This window comes from Xyrauchen texanus, chromosome 34 (genome assembly GCF_025860055.1).
Source record: "Xyrauchen texanus isolate HMW12.3.18 chromosome 34, RBS_HiC_50CHRs, whole genome shotgun sequence".
NCBI classification, from domain to species: Eukaryota; Metazoa; Chordata; class Actinopteri; order Cypriniformes; family Catostomidae; genus Xyrauchen; species Xyrauchen texanus.
Genome location: NC_068309.1, coordinates 18,213,544 through 18,235,139, shown reverse-complemented (window position 1 = coordinate 18,235,139; position 21,596 = coordinate 18,213,544). Strand labels below are relative to the sequence as shown.

At 39.4% G+C, this 21,596-nt stretch overlaps 1 protein-coding gene across 1 annotated transcript; it reads left to right on the top strand.

Moving 5' to 3' along the window:
• The first annotated feature begins 9,530 nt into the window (after positions 1–9,530).
• si:ch73-112l6.1 (uncharacterized) lies at positions 9,531–21,275 on the top strand. The gene is made up of 10 exons (XM_052104524.1): positions 9,531–9,679; positions 12,773–12,875; positions 14,240–14,700; positions 14,874–15,189; positions 15,397–16,174; positions 16,284–16,478; positions 16,681–17,042; positions 17,566–17,792; positions 19,314–19,514; positions 19,600–21,275. The coding sequence occupies exons 2-10, from the start codon at positions 12,822–12,824 to the stop codon at positions 20,138–20,140; spliced, it is 3,135 nt and encodes a 1,044-aa protein (XP_051960484.1). The 5' UTR covers positions 9,531–9,679; positions 12,773–12,821; the 3' UTR covers positions 20,141–21,275.
• Positions 21,276–21,596: the final 321 nt, after the last annotated feature.

The following is a 21,596-nucleotide window of genomic DNA, read 5'->3' as shown; positions in this document are numbered from 1 at the left end:
ACCGAATATCAGAGTTTAAATTGCTCAATGCCGAGCCGAGGTTTTCAAACATGACAGCAGAGCCATTTGTCTGGGCTGCCCATCTGCAGAAACAGCCGGAAAAGGGGAAGGAGAACCGGCGTTCTCGTCAGATTAAGACATTGTGCAAATTGACCCCCGCTACCCAGCATTCTACTGGCAAATGTTCAGTATCTGGACAACAAGTTATGCAAGCTGAGAGTGCAGATCTCTTTCCAACGAGAGACAAGGGACTGCTGCATTATCTTATCACAGCTGTGTACATCCCCCACAAGTCGACACAGACCAGGCACTCAAGGAACTGTATGGGAGTATAAGTGAGTAGGAAACCACGCACCCTGAGGCCACGTTCATTGTGATCGGGGACTGTAACAAAGCCAAATTCAAGTCAGTTTGCACTGAAATAATTCCAACACATCAGTTGCAACACACAAGGGGACGGGTTTTGGACCATTGCTACTCTCCTTTCTGGGATGTCTACAGATACCTCCCCCACCCTCCATTTGGCAAATCGGACCACTCCTCCATTCTCCTTCTGCCCACTTACAGGCAGAAACTTAAACAGGAAGCACCAGCCCTCAGAACCATCCAGTTCTGGTCAGTCCATTCAGATTCTATGCAACAAGACTGTTTTGATCACGTGGACTGGTAGATGTTCCATTCCGCCTCTGATGACGATACCACTTTTTCTCTTCCGATTCCGATATCGGAAATCTCAGTATCGTCCGATATATACCAGTGTTGTTGTTGTTTTTTTTTTTTGCATAATCAGTTTAGAATATCTTTACATTATTGTATGGAACTAATTGGGTGTGCTCTTTAATATGCAAAGAAACACAAACCTCTAACTACACATTATTTCAATATAAATGTATAGCTCATTAAGAAACATTTTATTATTAACTAGTATACTGGATAATGTAGCAGCAAAATTAATAGTAATTGCACTATAAGTCATCAGTAGAAAAGTTTTTTTTTCTTAATTTTTTCAACGTATTTTTAAAGGATTCAGATCTCTTTTTTTGTTGAATTTAGTTGTAAGATATCAGCTAAATTTTCATTCATACAGTTATTTTTTGGAACCCATTCAACTTAAATATTCTTATGATTTGTAAATAAATAATAATATATTATAATAGTAATATATACTAATCATGCACCTTTAACCTTTAAACCCTCATACTTTTATTTTGACATTCTGAAATCTACAGGAAGTCCTGTAAGTGTGTGTTTGTAGGCAAGTTCACGATAGTTGAATTAGCTTCTTATTCAAATTCTGGTAAAACATGTACCTCTGGTACCATCCCAAATGCATATTATAAGTAAACCGAACTATTGAGCATATACATCTGAGATGTTGTTCGTAAGTAGCGCACAAGCATTGCGCACTGCGTAAAGGCTAAAAATAGCCGCGTGTATTCACTGACGAACTGGAGCTGCGTGTTTATTTTATATATTTACTTATTAAACAGCCTTTTCTGATTCACAGAGCTATTGCACATCTTCAAGTGGATTTGAATAAAATGCACGAGTCATATGAACTACGTTAATTGTGTTTTTATGGTTCTTTTATGTAATTTTTTGAGCATGACTGTAACAAACCTGACTAACACACAATATCGGATTTGGATCGGACTTGTCTTTCAGCACTGAGTAAAGCAAAGAAAACTAAAACACACTATTACCAGGTGTGACGAGGAGGTGGGTGTGGCCGGGCCATTAGGACGCAATTGTCCTAATCAGCCAGGAGGGGGATATAGACGAGCCAGAGGCCCCAGTTCGAGAGCGAGAGAGTAACACTTATCCGCTGTGTGTGTTTATGTTTGTTTAAGTTGATTTATGTCGTTAAAGTTATGTTGACAATTCTGCCGGTTCCTGCCTCCTCCTTGCCCATTGTGAACCCCGCTACATTGGTGCTGAAACCCGGGAAGGAGGAGGGATGTCCTCGCCACTGCCTCCTGCCTGGGGAGGAGCCGTGGCCATCTGCCAGGAGACAGAGGAGTCGCTGCCAGCCGCCGGGAGTCGGAGGAACCACTGCCAGGAAGGGGAGGAGCTGTTACCATCTGCCAGGGGGCTGAGAACTTGCTGCCATCCACGAGGGGAGGAGCGGCTGTTATCCGTCAGAGTGGCTGAGGACCAGGTGATGGCGTGTCCGAGGACCGGCAAGCAAGTTTTTATCTCTCTCCTCTCTCTCTCTCTCACTCTCTCTCTCTCTCTCTCTCTCTCTCTCTCTCTCTCTCACTCTTTCTCTCTGTCTGTCTCTCCCCTCACTCTTTCCCTGGGCATTAGCATCACCCACTGACTACTCGCCTGATGCACTGAGAGACATGACATCGTCTTCATCCCCAGCGTCAGAACCATCGAACGAGACAAGGCCATGCTCACGAGGTGTGTGCTGGCACGAGGACCACCTCAAATTCATCCGGCTAGACCTTGCGGCCCCACCGTGCCTCCTCGTGTAGAGGAGCCAGAGCCTGAAGCAGCCTGTTCACCAGCGAAGCGGCGAGTTGGAGTGATGTTAGTCAACTGTGAAGCAGTAGAGGACTTCTAGACGAGAGATGAATCGTTGTCTTCAAGGAAGAAGATTTTGACAAATGGTGTTAGCGCGCCTGCTTTTATAGCATACAGCTTTGCGGCTAAAAGGGCAGGGCTCAACACCATAGCCAAAATTAGAATATTTGCGTTATTGTAGAGAGGTAGGACACTCCCCATATGCGTTAGCAAATGCAATGTCAAGTGTACTGAGTCGTAAGGCAACCTTGGAATATTTAATTACAGCCTGATCTGAGGGGGGAGGATGGTACTGAATATAACAGTGATATCAATCATATCAGTATTTTAATTGTGATATTTACAATTTCAGCATACATTATTTAGCATTAATGATAATAAAAAAGCATAGGGGCCCCTAGCTTCTTGCCTACCTTTGCCAAGTTCTAAGTCCGCCCCTGCCAGAGGTTACATCACAAATACACACACAATTAGTTGAAGGGAATCAAGCAATAATACTTACAAGAAAAAGAGAGAACCGTTCACTCTTTGGCTGGAACTTTAGCCTCAATAAACCATCTGAAACTGAACATAAACACAAAGAAACTGAAACCTGCTTAAGATGAACAATAGTTAAATGGGACAGAAACAATACAACAGCTATTACATCTAATTTTTAACCTTGGACTTGTCCATGTTGTCATTATTTCTTTAAGAGAAACTTCATTGTGTGAACATGTGGCCATGGAACTTGTGTCACCCTCAGACATGTGTGGTATTCGCTGATGTGTGACTGTGCTGAATGTCCCACGTAATTGAATGAAAAATGCCTGGTATGCCAGATTACCCGTCCAGCCCTGTAAAGCCATGGTTAATTTTATTCAGATCAAATCCTTCTCTCAACTCCCCAACCTTCACTGTGACCAAATCACTGTGAGGAATCTCTTTTATTTATTACTATAAGTAGTATTAGAGAAAATATTAAGAGAGAAGTATGTCAAGGGGTGGGATTCAACCCCAGATCTCCAGTGTGACAACACATACACATACCGTCGTTACGCCTAGAGCTACTACAGCTCCTCATGGGGGTGCAGTTAGACATAAAATCCTGTGTTTACACCAGAGTATTGGGGGCAGTTTCCCAGACAGGGATTAAATGAAATCAAAACTAGGCTATTTCTACTTAAATTAATCCAGAATAAAAAAAAATGGCTTTTTTGATACATTTCTTAACTAGAGATTAATTACTTCTAGACTAGGGAGTCACAGACTAAGATAAATAAGGACTAACTATTTGTGAACATGACATCCGTCAATACAGCCAATGACTCCAGGGAATTTACCATATTCATAGAACTCCACCTTGTAGGTGGCTTGGGCAGCAGCGTCAGGGAACTTGATGTAGTTATCTTTCAGTTCACATTATCATTGCAGACTTTGTGAACTATTTTGCACACAGTTGGTTCACTTATGACACACTAATTTCCTGTTTCACAATGGAATGTTCCACATGCCAAATACCTCAAGGTGATCAGTACTTGCAGGGAAGGAAGAATAGGCATTCCCCTAAAATAGTGAGATGAAAGATTTGGTTCAAGCAAACAAATTATATCAGCTTTATTTTGTTTGTACATACAAAAATGGTCACAAAAGTTAATTTCATGAAAATCATTCAGTGGGTTGCTCCTGTCTTTGGTGGTGCTCTTTCATCATCATTGAAATAGTCCAGGTAATCAATTTTCCTCTGTTGTCAAGGTCAACCTGGAGGCCAACATCAGTTAATCTTAAAATAAACCTGCCTCTAGCCAGGTTTAAGTTATTCCTTCACTTAGACCTAGACTTGCTCTGATCCTCCTTCTGGAAATCAGACTTTAAAAATCAAAATTAGGGAAAGTGTGAGACTATTTTAAACCATGTCTGAGAAATGCTTTTTAAATTAGTCCAGTTTGGATTAACATTAACAAGACTAATGTTAATCCCTGTCCGGGAAACCGCCCCCTGAAGTGCAAATATTCACTTAGTTATCCAGTCTCTTAATCCACTAAATGTCTAACCCGTTAACCAGTTTAAGGTCTCTGCCCCATCGCGAAAAATTTTAATATGCCCGCCTTCATTTAATCAGTAATTGACCCCAAATAAAGACACTGCTGTGGCTGTCTTGAGTTCATTATCTTCCAACTGCAATGGGTAGATCACAGGCTATCTTCTTTATCATCATCATTATCATCTTTATTAGTAATGCCTCCATTGTCTGTCCTCTGCTTGCTCACAATCCAATTTCAAACATCACCAGCTAACGTTTATGGGTGATTATGTTTATGTTTAAGGAGGGTTGTAATGACAAAATAAATAAATAAATACAAATAATACAAAAATATAATATAAAAAATCTTGTTTAAAGAATAGATAAAATAGATTCTTAAAACTTTTTAGTGTGTCTTGGTTTATTTATTCCTACTTTCTATGAGTTTTCAAATGTTACATTTGTTAGTATTTCTCCCACACCCATACTTTTGAACTTCTTAATGATACTTATATAATAAGCATTAAAATCAGATAAATTATCCATTGCACTTTCCCCTAAGAACTTAACATTTTTAATATTTTTTTTTTACAGTTGTCATTACAACATGAACGTATTTCAGAGAATGTAAATCTCTGAAAAACACCAATTTTAGTGTAAGAATGGAAATGAGAAGTCACACTAAAGTTTCGACAATAGGCGTCCCGTGTACCAGAATAGGCCTACTGGCCATTCACCGGGGAGTGGTCGTTTCTCTGGTTCTATTCCTGCTCCCGCAAAAACAATCGAAAGACCGCCTGACGGTGAAATTAGGAATATGACTCATTTTAGCTATCCTTGTGTAGCGAGTTCATAAATTGGGCAAGGAGGAAGCTGGGACCGGCTTGAGACAACACATAGGCATTTATTGCACATACACTTTTCAGTGTCACACAATAACCCTTTTCAACCGATATAGTCACTGCACATGCTGCTTTTCAGCAGACATGTTCAAGAAAAAGTCACACACAAACACATCACTTATCCGTCTCTCTCCCGTCTGCTGCTGTCTCCTCTCCTCAAAGAGGCTACTCCCATCGCCCCTCACTGGAACGCAAGACCGCTGTGGCACACAGGTGGAACTCATTCACTAATTATCTTCCCTGGCTGCCTCAGCTAGCTAACATGATTTTCGGATGGGTTTTACCTTTAAATTATTTATTTAAATTATGCATTGGTCCTTGGAAAATCACTGCATCTTCACAGCTGGAAGGTATAAATTGCACAGAACTGTAATGTTGTTTCCCTTTTCTCCGCTGAAGTGACAAGAATGTTGGAATTTCCACAAAATATATCATATTTCTCTAGTGGCCATTGTGATGAAACAGCCCTTTTAATGGTTTGACCTTGTTTGGAGAGCTCAGTGTTGATGTGAGACAGGTGTTATTTGTGCATGTGACAGTATATGGCACAGTATAAGTCATGAGAGAGATCTTCAGCCTGCGTCTGATCAATTCTGTACCACTCTAAAGCAAGCAGCATTTTTATCATTTTAATTCAGAATTATATTTTGTTTATTTTTTTATACATTGAAAATTGTAATCCTGCTAGTAATCCAAATTATTACCAAATGTAACTGTAATCTGAATATGTTGAGTTTTTATCTAGCTGTAACAGATTACAGTTACACATGTTTGTATCCATGTAACATTTTCTGTTGGTCTGTTTCTCATCCATTTATTCTCGGAGTTTAGAAAGCTCACATCCGCTCTTCTTATTAATTTTCCTCTTGCTCTGCCCCCACCCCCCATCCTGTGCATGTGCAAGAACCACACCATGTTGCTGATTGGCAGGAGTGGTGTTGTGTGGATCGGTCTGTTCCACTTTGATTTTGTTCCAATAACAGAGCCAGGGCTGTGTACAAATACTTTAATCGTAGAAAACATTCCCTGTCTTAGGTCAGTTAGGATCACTACTTTATTTTAAGAATGTGAAATGTCAGAATAATAGTAGAGAGAATGATTTATTTCAGCTTTTATTTCTTTCATCACATTCCCAGTGGGTCAGAAGTTTACATACAATTTGTTAGTATTTGGTAGCATTGCCTTTAAATTGTTTAACTTGAGTCAAACTTTTTGGGTCCACAAGTTTCTCACAATAAGTTGCTGGAATTTTGGCCCATTCTTCCAGACAGAACTGGTGTAACAGGTTTGTAGGCCTCCTTGCTCGCACATGCTTTTTTCAGTTCTGCCCACAAATTTTTGGCATTGAGGTCAGGGCTTTGTGATGGCACTTCCAATACCTTGACTTTGTTGTCCTTAAGCCATTTTGCCACAACTTTGGAGGAATGCTTGTGGTCATTGTCCATTTGGAAGACCAATTTGTGCCAAACTTTAACTTCATGGCTGATATTTTGAGATGTTGCTTCAATATATCCACATCATTTTCCCCTTCATGATAGGCACAAAAAATCCTCCTCTGACAATTTTGGCATTACAAATGCCATCCATGTGTGTTAACAAATTAGACCACATTTGTAAATCAACGTCATAAATCAAAACAATAATTGCAAAAGCACATTAACATGCATTGAAGCCCAGTACAAAAGCAATTCACAAAATTAAAACTAACTTTACAGCACAAATGAAATCGATTTGGCATTTATGTGTGGTTAACCATCCATCTACAGTGTAATTATGGCCAGTGGCTCAAAGACTTACTCAAAGACTTACCAAATGTTAACTGTAGGCTGATTTAGAATGAAAAATTATAGGTATTAATAAATGTATATGAAATAATATAATCTATAAAAAAGTAACTGTAATCTGATTACAAGTTTCTAAAAAAGTAAATTTGATCTAATTACTAGTATTTTGTTTTTGTAATTTGATTACATTGTCTAGACCCAGCACTGGTCAAAAAAGACAAACAGGTCTACTTGTGATCGGATCACAAAAACGTAGTGTAGTTGATACACCCAATTGTGTAGTGTGCTCACCACCGCCACAGTTGGATTATCCAGTGGGTTTATGGGCTTGTGCCCAGGGGCACTAGGGGGCCCACGCGAGCAAATAATTAAAAGTTAACATTGAAAAACACACGCGGTGAGGCAGGAACGCTGTTTTCAAAATCGCGATGGGATGAATGTGCCTCTGGTTGTTCCTTGCAGAGTACTCGGGCTTACAGGCTCCATATAGTTATGATTAAGGTGGGGTTAGGGTATCCGCTGCCTCCCAGGAACAAACTGAGGCCCCAATGGGCATTCAAAATTGGACAATCTTGAGATTGCAGTACCAAGAACAGTAACAAGTAAATATTCAAACATAAAAAATGCATATACAACAGATTAAACACCAGAATATCATACATTTCTCAAAAGGAACAAGTAATAATAATAATAATAATAATAATATTACTGCCGATGCGTCGCTCGCGCGCTTAGCATTCCACAAATCATTGGGCACTTGACACGCGCTACAATTCAAGTGTGCAACATCGTTGCGATATTTGTGCCTCCTTATATTGTCATGCTCCATCATATTACAGCTGCTTTGAAAATAAAAGGCAGAAATAGAAAAAAATGCTTGGCATGTATTGCTTCCAGAACAGCTGTAGGGTGAATAGAAACTCTTAAGACTACTTCATCATCTTTTTAAACACATGACACATCTCTCATCTCCATCTGACCTGTACAGGTGTTTTCTCTGCCTTGTTAGTTAGTCATCTTAATAATAACCAGGCCTGTTTAACGATTTACATAAAATAAAAACTATATTATGAACAATATATGAATATCCTTGTATTATATATCTTTCTTCTACATTGTATTATCACTCAGAACTGATTTAGCAGCAAGGTCTCCTCTCTCAAGATTTCATCTATATGTGTTCTGTTTGTCAACTTTAAACTGGAGAACATTGACTTATTAAAGGGACAACACCACTCAAAGGAATAGTTGACCCCAAAATGAAAACTCTGTCATCACTTACCTTCATGTTTTGGCAAACCTATATGGTTTTCTTTCATCCGTGGAACTTAAGAGATGTTATGCAAACTGTTAGTCTCAGCTACTATTCACTTTCATTGTATGGAAAAAAAGATGAATGAAAGTAAATGGTTACAGGGACTAACATTTAGTCTAACATCTCCTTTTGTATTCCAGAAGAGAGAAATGGGCTTGGAACAACATATGGTCGAGTAACTATACTTTTAACTACCTGTAATATAAATGTAAGTCAGCACATGATTGCATGTCTTGCTGGAAAACAAATTATTGACTATAAGGATCATTGTGTAGGCTGTACACTAAAAAACAAACATTATTTTTCAGAATAAAAATAGATGTGAAAATTGAGGTAAGAAGTACATCAAGAAGTAAGATTTAGATTAGATTGTTTAGTATTATGAGTTTTACCACCGCAGATTGGTTCTGTCTGTGTGTGTCTGTGTCTGTGTGTGTGTGTGTGTGTGTGTGTGTGTGTGTGTGTGTGTGTGTGTGTGTGTGTCAAAAAAGCCTGGCCATCAAACCAAGTAGGTTAGGAATCCACCAAACCTGGGTCTGTAACTAAAAACAAAAGACTGCTAGTCGGTGCCCTACATAAATTAACTGACTCAAAGTCATGTTTTCATATCTTTTCTTCCACATTTTTTGGTTTGACATATGAAAATACAACCCAGATTACATTAAAAACAGGGGTGGGTTAATCACACTGTTGTTGTTTATCCTTTATTTTTTATTTTTTTGTTGTTGTCCATTTCTCTTTTTCAGTTTATGTTAGAAATTCTTACAAGGTGTTGGTCCTGTGCAGTTCAAGACAGTAACAATACAACAAGTCCAAGGCAAAACCGGTCAGTCCGCTGCAATGGTTTCAAGCCGGTGCCAAGGCCTCTTTAAATGTGGGCGGTGTTCCAAGAATGTACCTACGTGAGATTGGTTGCTCTGATTCGTTTCAGTGTCACTCACACTTTCTGGGCGTGTCTCTTTCAGAAAGAGACACGAGTCTCTTTGAGTCGTGAGGAGAGGACCTTGAGCTCGATTTCGCTAGTGGTATATTACCATTTTGGGACAGACAAACAATATTATTTGAGAAAAGAATGCAATAATTCTCGGCGAAGTCCTCATTTGATAATGATTCTGGGCGGTCTAGATTTGATTCGGACGTCCTGAAGGTAAGACTTGTCTATTATAAGTCGTTCCACGTGAGTTTCAAAAACTGTACAATGTAAACGCGAAAGTTTTATTTGTGCGTCCACAAATTATCATTGCGATTTGGTAGTTTCGTTTCAATCGTGCCTCCTATATGGATTTCTATGTCGAATTGTTCATATCACACTAATATGTCAATTTTTCGCAAACGAAGTTGTAGTGTTTCAATCGTGTATGTGTTTTTATTATGCTAACGATAGTCATTATCTTTCACGTGGTTTAAAAAGCTCTATATGTTTACAGCAACCCAATGACTAAGGTACACTTATGGTCAGAAGTATGTGGAAATCACTTCTAATGAATATATTTGGCTAATCCAGTCATTTTTCTGAGGGAAAAAAAACTGACAATCTAGAGAATTGTGTGCTTTTGCAACGGTTTGTTTAGGGCCCCTATCTTATCCACAATGCCCCTGGGCACAAAGCGAGGTTTATAAAAATGGTTTATGGCATTAAGTCTGGTGTGGAAGAATATGACCAGCCTGTAGAAAGCCTCGACCTGAATCACACTGGAAACCTTTGGAATGAATTGGCTGGCTGACTGCGAGTCAAAACACATGGTGACCCAACATTGGTGCTGACCTCATTGATGCTCAGATGCCATGTTCCGACATCTAGTGCAAAGCCTTCCCAGAAGAGTGGAAGGTGTTTTAGCAACAAAGAGAAGGATTAAAAAGCCAGCTTTTGAAAATAAATGCTCAAGAGCATTTATGAGCCATGTTTTGTGCACCAGGGGATTGTTTTGCTGCAAAAGAAAAAGTCACTCCCAAAAATATTTGCCACAGAGTTGGAAGTGGAGAATTCTCTAGAAATGTAATTTGTACAGTGTAACATTAAAATACTGGTTCAAACAAAAATTCTGTAATCATTTACTCACCATCATTCCAGCCCAGATGTGTGTGACCTTCTTCTGCTTAACACAGAAGATATTTAAGAGAACACAGTGCAGCCGGAAAGTATTCACAGCGCTTCACTTTTCCCACATTTTGTTATTTTACAGCCTTATTCCAAAATGGATAAAATTCATTATTTTCCTCATTTTTTCAAACAATACCCAATAAAGATAACGTGAAAGAAATTTGTTTGAAATCTTTGCAAATTATATATACAAAAAAAAAAAAAAAAAAAACCCCACACATGTACATAAGTATTCACATCCCTTGCTCAATACTTTGTTGAAGCACCTTTGGCACCAATTACAGCCTCAAGTCTTTCTGTATATGATGCTACAAGCATGGCACACCTATTTTTGGGCTCCAGGCGGGCTGTCATGTGCCTTTTTACCATACAGGCCTGATTGGTGGAGTGCTGCAGAGATGGTTGTTCTTCTGGAAGGTTCTCCGCTCTCTACAGATAAATGCTGGAGCTCTGTCAGAGTGACCATCTGTTCTTGGTCACCTCCCTGACTAAGGCCATTCTCCCCCGATTGCTCAGTTTGTCCAGGTAGCCAACCAGCTCTAGGACAAGTCCTGGTGGTTCCAAACTTACATTTACAGATGATGGAGGCCACTGTGCTCATTAGGACCTTCAATGCTGCAGAAATTTTTCTGTACCCTTCCCCAGATCTGTGCCTCGATACAATCTTGTCTCGGCGGTCCATAGACAATTCCTTGGACATCATGGCTTGGTTTGTGCTCTGACATACACTGTTGACTGTGGGACCTTATATAGAGAGGTGTGTGCCTTTCCAAATCATGTCCAATCAACTGAATTTACCACAGGTAGACTCCAATCAAGTTGTAGAAACGTCTCAAGGATGATCAGTGGAAACAGGATGCACCTGAGCTCAATATTGAGTGTCATGGCAAAGGCTGTGAGTACTTGTTTACATGTGATTTGTTTTTTATTTGTAATACATTTGCAAAGATCTCAAACAAACTTCTTTCATGTTGTTATTATGGGGTATTGTTTGTAGAATTTTGAGGAAAATAATGAATTTAATCAATTTTGGAATAAGGCTGTAACATAACAAAATGTGGAAAACGTGAAGCTCTGTGAATACTTTCCGGATGCACTGTACATACGTTGAGCGTACTTGCCAGTTCACACTGTCTGATCAGCTCTTTATATGCTATGCTTGGAGATGGACATTCCTTTTGTGCATCCTCCAAAGACTTTCTCACTGGATTGTCGATGCAGTTACCCTGGCTAACGAATCACAGGGTCAGATTTGCCCAATTGGTGTTAAAGCACACTCAACTAGAGGCATGGCCTCCTCCATGGGCATGGACGAATGGTGTGTTCTTACAAGACACATGTTTTACAAGACGCATGGTTTTACAACCTAGACGTAACCTCTCTTTCTTCACAAGTCCTCTCTGTTCAGAGCACTTGCTATTCATTGGCCATATACAGTATATATATGTATATACTTATGCCCCCTTTTTTAATTATGGGCTCTGCATCATTTACACAACCGCTTGCATTCAGGCTGTTATAATTCCATAAGTCACAAGCACTTCATTATAAATAAACTCCCTTCCCAGCCGGGTTCATAAGGAGTCATTCATATTATATGGCTATAGCTCATATATTCATTATGAGTGCTCTCCTCCTGGCCATCATGAGGATCACTCACTGCGGCATACACATGTCGGTCGTCATCCAATAACACTGCGCCGCCATGTTTCCTCTCTAGGAAGTTATGTCGTGTAGTGCAGCGTGATGGGATTATGTTCCCATATGCATTCGTAAACGCGATGTCAAGAGGACTGAAGTAGTAAGGGAACGTCTCAGTTACTTATGTAACCTCGGTTCCCTGAGACGAAGGGAACAAGACACACCAGAAGACTCAAAAGTTCTTGAGGTTCCCATTGTCTCAAGGAACCGAGGTTACGTATGTAACCGAGATGTTTGCTAATATTAAATCTGTTGAGTGGTTAAAATTTATTTTTTTAATGTCTTCAACCTAAGTGTATGTAAACTTCTGACTTCAACTGTATGATGTTTGACTTTAAAGTAGTGTGTAGTGTTGCATGTGCAACACAACAACAACAACACAAAATTAAAATGTGTGATGTCTTTTCTCTGGGCCTAATCTTTTCCTTGTTATGTCAGCTTGTGCAAGCCGATCATCCTTGTAGCAGACACCCAGCACTCCTCCCACATGGCTGCACTGGAAAATCAACCATCACAAAAGCTTTCTGGTCTAACTGAGGAAGTAAGTGAAATGCTAGCTGCTTCCCTAATTTTGCAGAATGATATATACAAACTTTCAATTTACACTTCAATTTTAAAGTACTTTATTGGCATGATTTTTTTTTTTTTTTTTTTATTGTTTGCCTGCAGTAGAAAATTAACATTTACAGTATCACAACATAAAGTTCTATTCGTATTACAGGGTGTACAAAACATAAAAGACAGGAATAAGTGAAAGAAATGAAAATAATAACAACCACAAAGTCACACTGACTTTGATTCCTTTAGATAGGAAGTCAAAGATGGCATGATTGTTTTACATACAATATTGCCAAAGCTTGACAGAAAAATTCACAGAAATAAAAATAAGTAATTGGTTTCTTCTAAATAAATTTAGCTATGTATTAAATTTCTATATATCACGAACCAAAAAAACTGATGAACCATATCGAGGCAAAAGTCAATATTTTGACATTTTCAACATTGTTTTCTCTTCGTGTGATCGTAAATGAACCGTCAAACATCATAATCTGTCGCTTGATTTGATCCCTTACCGCACTATTTTCAATAGTTTACTGGGTTCACACAAGGTCTTTGAAATGCTTAATGTGCTTGAATTTAGCTTTTAGAAATTTAAGTACTGGAATCGCCTTGTTTAGTTGAAAAGTGCTTGATTAAAACAGACAATTTCTACCATGTAATGTGTGTCCATCAAAGATGAAATCCACACACTCTACTGTAATTGAGTAATGTATCTTTAATATCCTTAGTCAGATACATTTTTTAAAGACAAATAGCACAGATTAGCTAAAAAAAAAAAAAGAGAATTCTCTCGTTAATAACAGGAACACGGTGAGATGCACGTTGATCTCTCCTGTTCACAGGATTTCATTGGTAGCTCATATCATTATATAGAATTTCATGATATAATCAATTATAGAATGTAGAAATGATATATATTTTTTTAATTTTCTAATAATGATGACAATTTATAAATAACAGAAAATTCAGTCTTATGTAAAATTGTGTAAAGTCTTTTGCTTGTTCTGCACCTGATAAACCTGAATAGACATAATTTGTTCTTTATCTTTTCTTATTGTAAAAGGTATATGAGCAATGCTTATTTAAACTTTGAGCATTTCTATTGTGTATTAAATAACTTTATTTTTAAGAGAAATTATAATTTGCATTTTGCACAAACATAAAAAAAAACATTACTTAGACATTTAGGTGTTTTTATATTGAATCAAAATTATATCGAATTGTGAACGTCATATCATATATCAAACCGAATAATTATATAACCATATCATTCCTAAAAACTGATGCATCCTCCCTGGCTGACACCTGCAACACATTCTCTATCTCCTTTCTTTCCTCCTGCAGATTCTACTGCCAGAAGGTTGGAAGGAGACACTCCCCAAAGAGCAACATCTGTGGGTCAGCAAGGCTCTCTTCACTAGAGATGCATCTGGGAAGTTGACGCTGACTGAACCTCTGCAGCTGTGGTGGTCTCCTCTTGGACCCCAGATGCTATATTCACAGCCTCCTCCTTCACCGGACCCGTTCTTTCACAGCAGGCTGTTCCTTTGGATGCCCTACCACATGTGGGGATACAGACTTCAGTGCACAAAGCCCAACTGCCGTCGCCTTGGCAACCATTTGACGGACTGCGGGCTGTACAAGACCGTTCGGAGGGTTTTGGACCTGAGCGGGTGGTACTTCATGGTAACAGAGTACCTGGAGTGCTGTTCCTGTAAGAAGAAAGTGGCAGGCTGGTCGCAGGATATTATGGATCAGCTGGATCCCATCCATTGTGAGAAATTTCCAGCAGTCCTGACCTACAGGTTGGCAGTGTTATTAGTTTATTTAGCAACATGAGAATAAAAGATTTGAAAGAATAAGAATTTAACAATAAGAAAGCATGAATTCCAAAGTAATGAAAGTTAATTTAAAAACATGATAATTGTGTAAAATGCTCATTGGCCTGATGATGTTGTTGTGTGACTGTTGCATCAAGATTGTCTTGCGACAAGGAGATTGTTAGACTGATGCGAGGTCAAACGCCAGAAAACAGTGCAACCACACTGTACCGGCACCTGCGTGTCAGGCACAAAGAGCAGTGGCTGGTCCAGTCTGCAGAGTACCTCTCTGTACTAAACAAGTTTCAAGAACCCAGCACCCTTACTGCCAGGCTGCCACAGATGATGCCAGTGCCTTCTCCGTCATTGCTGTTGTCAGTATATGTAAAGGATGTACTTGCACGGCTCGGAGAAATGAAGGCCAGGGTCACTTCCATCTATGGCTCCATCCTGAAAATGGCATACACCAAGAAGGTGTGTAGATGCAACTAAATTCAGGGGGGAAAAACAGCAAGCTAGATGCAATAATTAAATGTTAGTTTATTTCTTTTTAAAGATTTAAACATCTCTGTAGCAGAAGATCTGAAGTATGAAGAAATTGATAGATAATAAAGCATGAAGTATTAACATACAGGGCCTAATAGCTTACTACTACCTTACTACTTTTCATTCATATTAAAGGTCACTCAGAAACATGCTGCAGATTCAGATGTGTGGACCATAAGCATGGGGAATGAGGTTGGTCAGGTCCTAATGTGTGTCTTGACCCAAGCAGAAGGAGAGGGCCTGCTTCCTATGTGCTCCGGGTTGATGGAGCGTTACCGGCGGGCTGGGGAGGCTCCTCCAAAAGTCCTCTATGTGGACCGTGAATGCTGTGCCACTCTGGGTAAGGGCAAAACAGCAGCCATGTTCCATGAGTGGGACCAACTGGTCGTCAGACTCGACGTGTGCCATTTTATTCACCAATTCGCAGCAGGTGTCACTTCAGAAAACCACACGCTGTACAGTGTCTTCATGGGACACCTCTTCTCTTGCATCTTTGAGTGGGATGCAGGAGATTTAGAAAGACTCATAGAATCCAAGCAGTCAGAGCTGCGACAGTCCACAGGTTTCTTAACCAGAGCACCCAGCAAGCCCACTGCCAAAGAGTTGGCAAGGCACTGCCGACACTACACACGTGGGGCTCATGTGACCAAACAGCTCATTGAGCAGCTGTTGAAAGACTTCATGGGGGCTACAGACATGATGGGCATCAGACTTGTGGACCAGGAAAAGATGATTGAGATCTGGAGAACCCAGCGATGCCATCTTTCCTGTATCCAGGATCCTCCAGACGTGCAGCTTTATAGGAAGGTTGGAGAGGTCACTAGAGGAGGGGTCAATCTGCCTGTGTACAACTGTGCACGTGACTTTGCGTCCCTTGATTCATTCCACTGGCATCTAAATCACTTCATTCCAGGTTTGGATGACCTATGAATAATGTGTGATTTGTGTGTGTTTTGTCTGCATGCATACACGCACACTAATGTTTTTGAACTGCAACAACTTTTTTTTATTTATTTTTTTAGAGACAAGTGCAAAGGACTTGCACTTCCACGTTTACCTACTGGAGGGGCTAGTGCAATGGAACGAGGCTCGTGCTGAAGGTGGCAATGGACAAGGCATCTACTATGGTCAGCTGCAGCACTATGTAAACCGTCTGAGTCAGATGTTTCTTGGCTGTAAATTGGATGAAGATCACACCAGCTCGAGAAAGTATACTGGTAATCCATTGCATAATGCATGTTTTCCTTGCTGTCTAATTTCTGCTGTATTCAGTTTTTCTAGTTTTATTCTTCTATAACTGCTATTACACTTAAAATTCAGTACTTCAACGTTAGTTTAAGGACCATGGGCAGATGTTTTCTTGCCCACTCTTGTACACAGTCAGACAAAAACCCATTGTTTGATAAACTGTTTGTATAGGTGAGCTCATAGGGGTGGAGTATCTGTACTCTCAAACCAACAGAGTGTTGGAGGTGGACGATATTATGGATCCTGATGCTCCGGATGAGAATGGAAGTGATGAGGACCTGGAAGGTGATCTGGAACATGAGAGTTTTGAGGATTTGCACTTTGGTGGCCTTGAGCCCTTTGAATTCTTGGAGTTCAGCCTCAATCCACCTCAACCTGTTCAACAACAGGCCGTGGTTCTGCAAATGCCTTACTCCAGTCCTTCTACATTCCAGCCAGATCCAATCGTGTCTTCCACATCTGGGCCCTTAAAGGATGACCATACCACAGCAGACAAATTTACTCCACAGGGCATGTCACAGGAGGATGATGACGTAAGTCTTGTGCACTTTCAAAAAAAACAAAGAAACATAAAAAAACAATTACCCACATATTTTATCCAACACGCTTGGCTTTTTGATATCATGAACTACTTTAAATTCAAAAACAAGAATGGTGTCCCAAGCTCAGCAGATGTATTCATAATCAACATTTCTGATGACATCACCGGCAGTTGCGATCTTGGAGACTTGTTTAATCTCTATTTCTCAACAAAAGGAATTTATAATTGTCACATACTTGCATATTTTGTTGTATTGATTTACATTTATGCATGTTTTGTTGTGTTGATTTACATTTATGCATTTGGATGATGCTTTTATCCAAAGCAAATTGCAGTGCATTCAAAGTATATATATATTTTAATCCGTTTGTGTGTTCCCCGGGACTCAAACCCATGCTGTTGCTAGCGCCATGCTCTACCAGTTGAGCTACAGTATTTATTAACTTATTTTTTACTGTGTCTCTTTTACTTGCATCTTTTTAATTAGGAGACTCATTTATCTTTTTCATACACAGGAGAAGTGCCTGGGACCTGATGATATTCCTGGTTATGACCATGTTATTAACTTGGCCAATAGTTTGGTTGACTTAAGAAACCAGGGATTTGTCAAGCAGCGAAAGGTGGATGAGATTGTCACTCTATGGGACAAGCTGTCAGAGCACGACAAGGGCAATATCCCCTATCTGGGTCACCATGAAGACGGACTGCACTTTGTGACTCCTTGCATAGATGGTCTGCAAAGGTGTGCCTTATGACTGAAATAGACATTGTATTTGGATTAGTTTTGATGAGATATTTTTAAGGGTGGGTGAAAACATTGATTTTCCGATGCATTGCGATAAAAATTTGAATGATCTCGATATCGATTATTAAACCCCAAAATCGATCTTTTACTCTATGCGCAACCCTCTACTACAATGAAAGGAAATGTGCGACTAAAAATGTCTGTGATTAGCCACTAGCTAGTTAAGGTTCAGATTTCACTCACCAGTAATTGTGTAGTATGGTGGTGGACTATTCAGCAGAGAGATCCTTTCACTGCGTATTTGGTTGTTCTGCGTATAAAAGTTGTTCTGTGTAATGTGTGTCCAAAGACGAGATCCATGCAAATCTTTTGTCATTTAATTATGTCTCTTTTAATACTTTTTCTGTTCTCTACAGTCAGTTGTTGGTCAAAAACTACAAAAAATAAACAAAAGTTTGAGGTAAAGCCATTAGAGTCCTCTCTCGTTAACATAAGCTCATTTACAGGGGCTTATTACAGAAATGTAATAAGCTGTTCAACAAATTAATGTAAATACTTTTAAATAGTGTAAATTTTGCAATTAAACATGTAACAAAATATAATATATGCAATATTACTGTAATATCAAATTCATGATTAAATACATGAATTGGTTCATTTTTAAAAAGCTACAATGTGATCAAAATTATGAAAAAGTAATAAAATATGAATTTTAAAATTAATATTTTCTCAATGTACCAAGTTATAAGGTTCCCTGTATAATTAACAGCATTTAAAGTGCTATATGTAATATTTTTACAGTACTTAATTATAAAATGACCATTATATGACATTAGAGAATTAGGAAACATGCCAAGTTGAAAAACTGGATTCTCTGATAACAATGCTTCAGTCAGTATATTCTACTTTGAAGTTTCCATTCCAGGCAGAATTTCTGTTTATGTTTTGGCCTGTGTGATCCCACCCACTCACCAATAGTATTTCGACACCGCCAGATTTGAACACGTTTTCAGGCAAACAACTCTGCGTGCTGCAGCCATGGAAGCCAGCAAACAAACTGGATCAGAGATAACAGATTCCACCTGACCTAAAAAGCCTCATCAGCCATCTAAAAACCACCATTATCAGAGGCATAGTAAAACAAGGATAAATATTAGGATTAGCTGAGTTGGCTAATTTGCATGTCAACATTCTGGCAACCTGCATGAGCTCCGAGTCTGGGGCAAGGCAGACAACTCTCCAATAATTTGAATTTGGACTGCAGCACCCATTTCAAACGCTTGTTGACAATCTTACATATAGCACCTTTAACTGGGAGTGAATTTATTTTATATGTAAACAAAAGGGACATTATAATGAAAATATACCCATATGAATTGATATTGAATTGAAATTGAATCGAGATTATGAATCAGAATCAAATCAGTAAATCTGTGTCGATACCCAGCCCAAATTATTTTACATGCATTCTTTAATCTGTATTTAAAATACATTTTGCACCTTTTTCCACAATATCAGCCGCCTTGTGGAGGCCATTTGCCTGGCTCTCAGCCGCATTCACCCTGCCGGTCAGACCATTGCAGGTGTTGGGGTGAACAGGTGGGCTGCCATCCTCCGGGATTACTGCATGATTAGGGACATAGTCCTGAACAACACTGTGATCATGGCCCAGACGAGGATACAGCTGTTTGACGTAAACCAGCGGACACTCTGCCAGTGGTGGGTCCAGTAAATTGCTTAATATGCAGCTGTATTTTCATTTTGCTTTTCACATAGATTCATTGATCATCTTTCATGTTAATAGGTACAACACCAGAAGACATGGGCAAGAACAGATGGTTTTAAACCAATGCATTGACCACATGAGGGCTCCCTTGGAGGCCTCCTTACCCCTTCCTCCTGTGCTAGAGCCCCTTCATCATGGACCTGTAATTAAAGTGGAGGTGGATGCTACAGGACTGGACACGTGTGTTCAGGGCCATCCTCTTCCAGTTCAGGAGAGCCCCAAGCCTTCTTATGCAGCCCTCTTGCTATCACCCCAAGAGCAAAGAACTGCTGACACCACACCTTCTAGTCCAAAGGTGCCCAGGACCACAGCGTGGCGACGGAGGAAGGCAGAGGAAGAAGCTGCCCAAAGAGGGTTACCCATTAAGCGGCCATGCGAACAGTATGTCTGTAAAAAGTGTGGCAAACCAAAGACTAAAGAGTTTGGTCATAGCCAGTTCCGTGGGGTCCACTTTTGTGCCAAAGCTGCTGGAAAGACTGTAGAGCAGTGGATGGAAGAAATGAGAAGTGGAAAGTATGGACAGGAATCAGTGACTCAACATGTAAATTTTTCATTTTAACATTTTTGTACATTTCAATTGTTTATATTGTTCATACTATATATAGATTGTCAGTAGTAATTTTCTGCTATTTATTGATTTTCATTGTTCTTTGTGTGATTTTTGAAATGGAAGTTTGTTTGAGGATTCTGACTACGCAGGATGTCCATGTTTTAGGAATGGTAGATGGAGAGGGTGTTTTAATGTGTATGACTAAAATAGTTATTTTAGTTGTTTGGTGCTACTAATGGTATAGAAACAACACTTAAAGGAATATTTCGGGTCTAAAACAAATTAAGCTCAATCTACAGCATTCGTGGCATAATGTTTAGTGGCTCTAATTTGGACTTGTCTCTCCTTTTCTTAAAAAGAAGAAAAAAGAAAAATATGGGTTCTAGTGAGGCCCTTACTATGGAAGTGAATGGGGCCAATACATAAATGTTAAAATACTTACTATTTAAAATGTACAGCCACAAATCATAATTGATGTGCATGTTAACATGATTTTTGTGTGATAAAATTGCTTACTAACCTTTTCTGTAAAGTTATAAATATCCAATTTTACAACTTTGTTGCCATGATGATGTAATCCTGTAAACCCTGAAACTACCATAAAAAGGATGATTGAACTTTACAGCTCAAATAATACAGAGTTTTTACAGAAGAATTAATGCAAGTTCTTCAAGAGACTTTTTCGTTTTGCTCTTTTTCATCCACTCGTGAACGAATGGACCGTCTGCACCTTGTTTGTTGACCACTGTGTGGTTTTGGGCACAGCCATTTCTTTTTTCACAATTTGAAAGTCACGTGAACAAATGGTACTCTTATCACTGTAATTTTAAAACTAGCGGGTTGATGTCGCGTGTCTGAAATCCAGTGACTCTGGTAGTGACGATTCTCCTTGTCCAATCAGTGATATGCAGGATTTTGACGTCAAATTTAGTATTGGCTCGGCTTGCTTGGAACCTCGACCGAGGTGGTACTAAAAAAAGTATCAGGTACCATGTACTATCCACAGTGGGAAAACCCCAAAAAGTGAGCAGAGTAGAGTTGAGTCGAGTTGTACCGTGCAGTGGAAAAGCTCCATATGTTAAACAGCTTTTTCTTAATCCCTTAAACACCATAAGAAAATTGGCTTCAGAACTCCCGCTTTCTGCAAAAAGTCTGAAATAAAAAGTGCATGCAAACATGTTCACTGTAATCTCAATTTTTGCTTTTTTTAAAGAAATGGACTAATATTAACTCATCAAAAAAAGAAACGTCCTCTCACTTTCAACTGCTTTAATTTTCAGCAAACTTAATGGAATAATGTGTTCCTGAACGGGAGGGGGGGTGTCAGTATCTGGTGTGGCCACCAGTTGCATGAAGTACTGCAGTGCATCTCCTCCTCATGGATTGCAACAGATTTGCCAGTTCTTGCTGTGAGATGTTACCCCACTCATCCACCAAGGCACTTGCAAGTTCCCAGTCATTTCTA

Excerpts from the sequence above, each read along its gene's own strand:
- si:ch73-112l6.1 (XM_052104524.1), top strand. The coding sequence starts at position 12,822 with ATGGCTGCACTGGAAAATCAACCATCACAAAAGCTTTCTGGTCTAACT. Across the intron at positions 17,793-19,313 it reads TGCATAGATGGTCTGCAAAG|CCGCCTTGTGGAGGCCATTT; the intron begins GTGTGCCTTATG and ends CCACAATATCAG. Across the intron at positions 19,515-19,599 it reads CAGCGGACACTCTGCCAGTG|GTACAACACCAGAAGACATG; the intron begins GTGGGTCCAGTA and ends TCATGTTAATAG.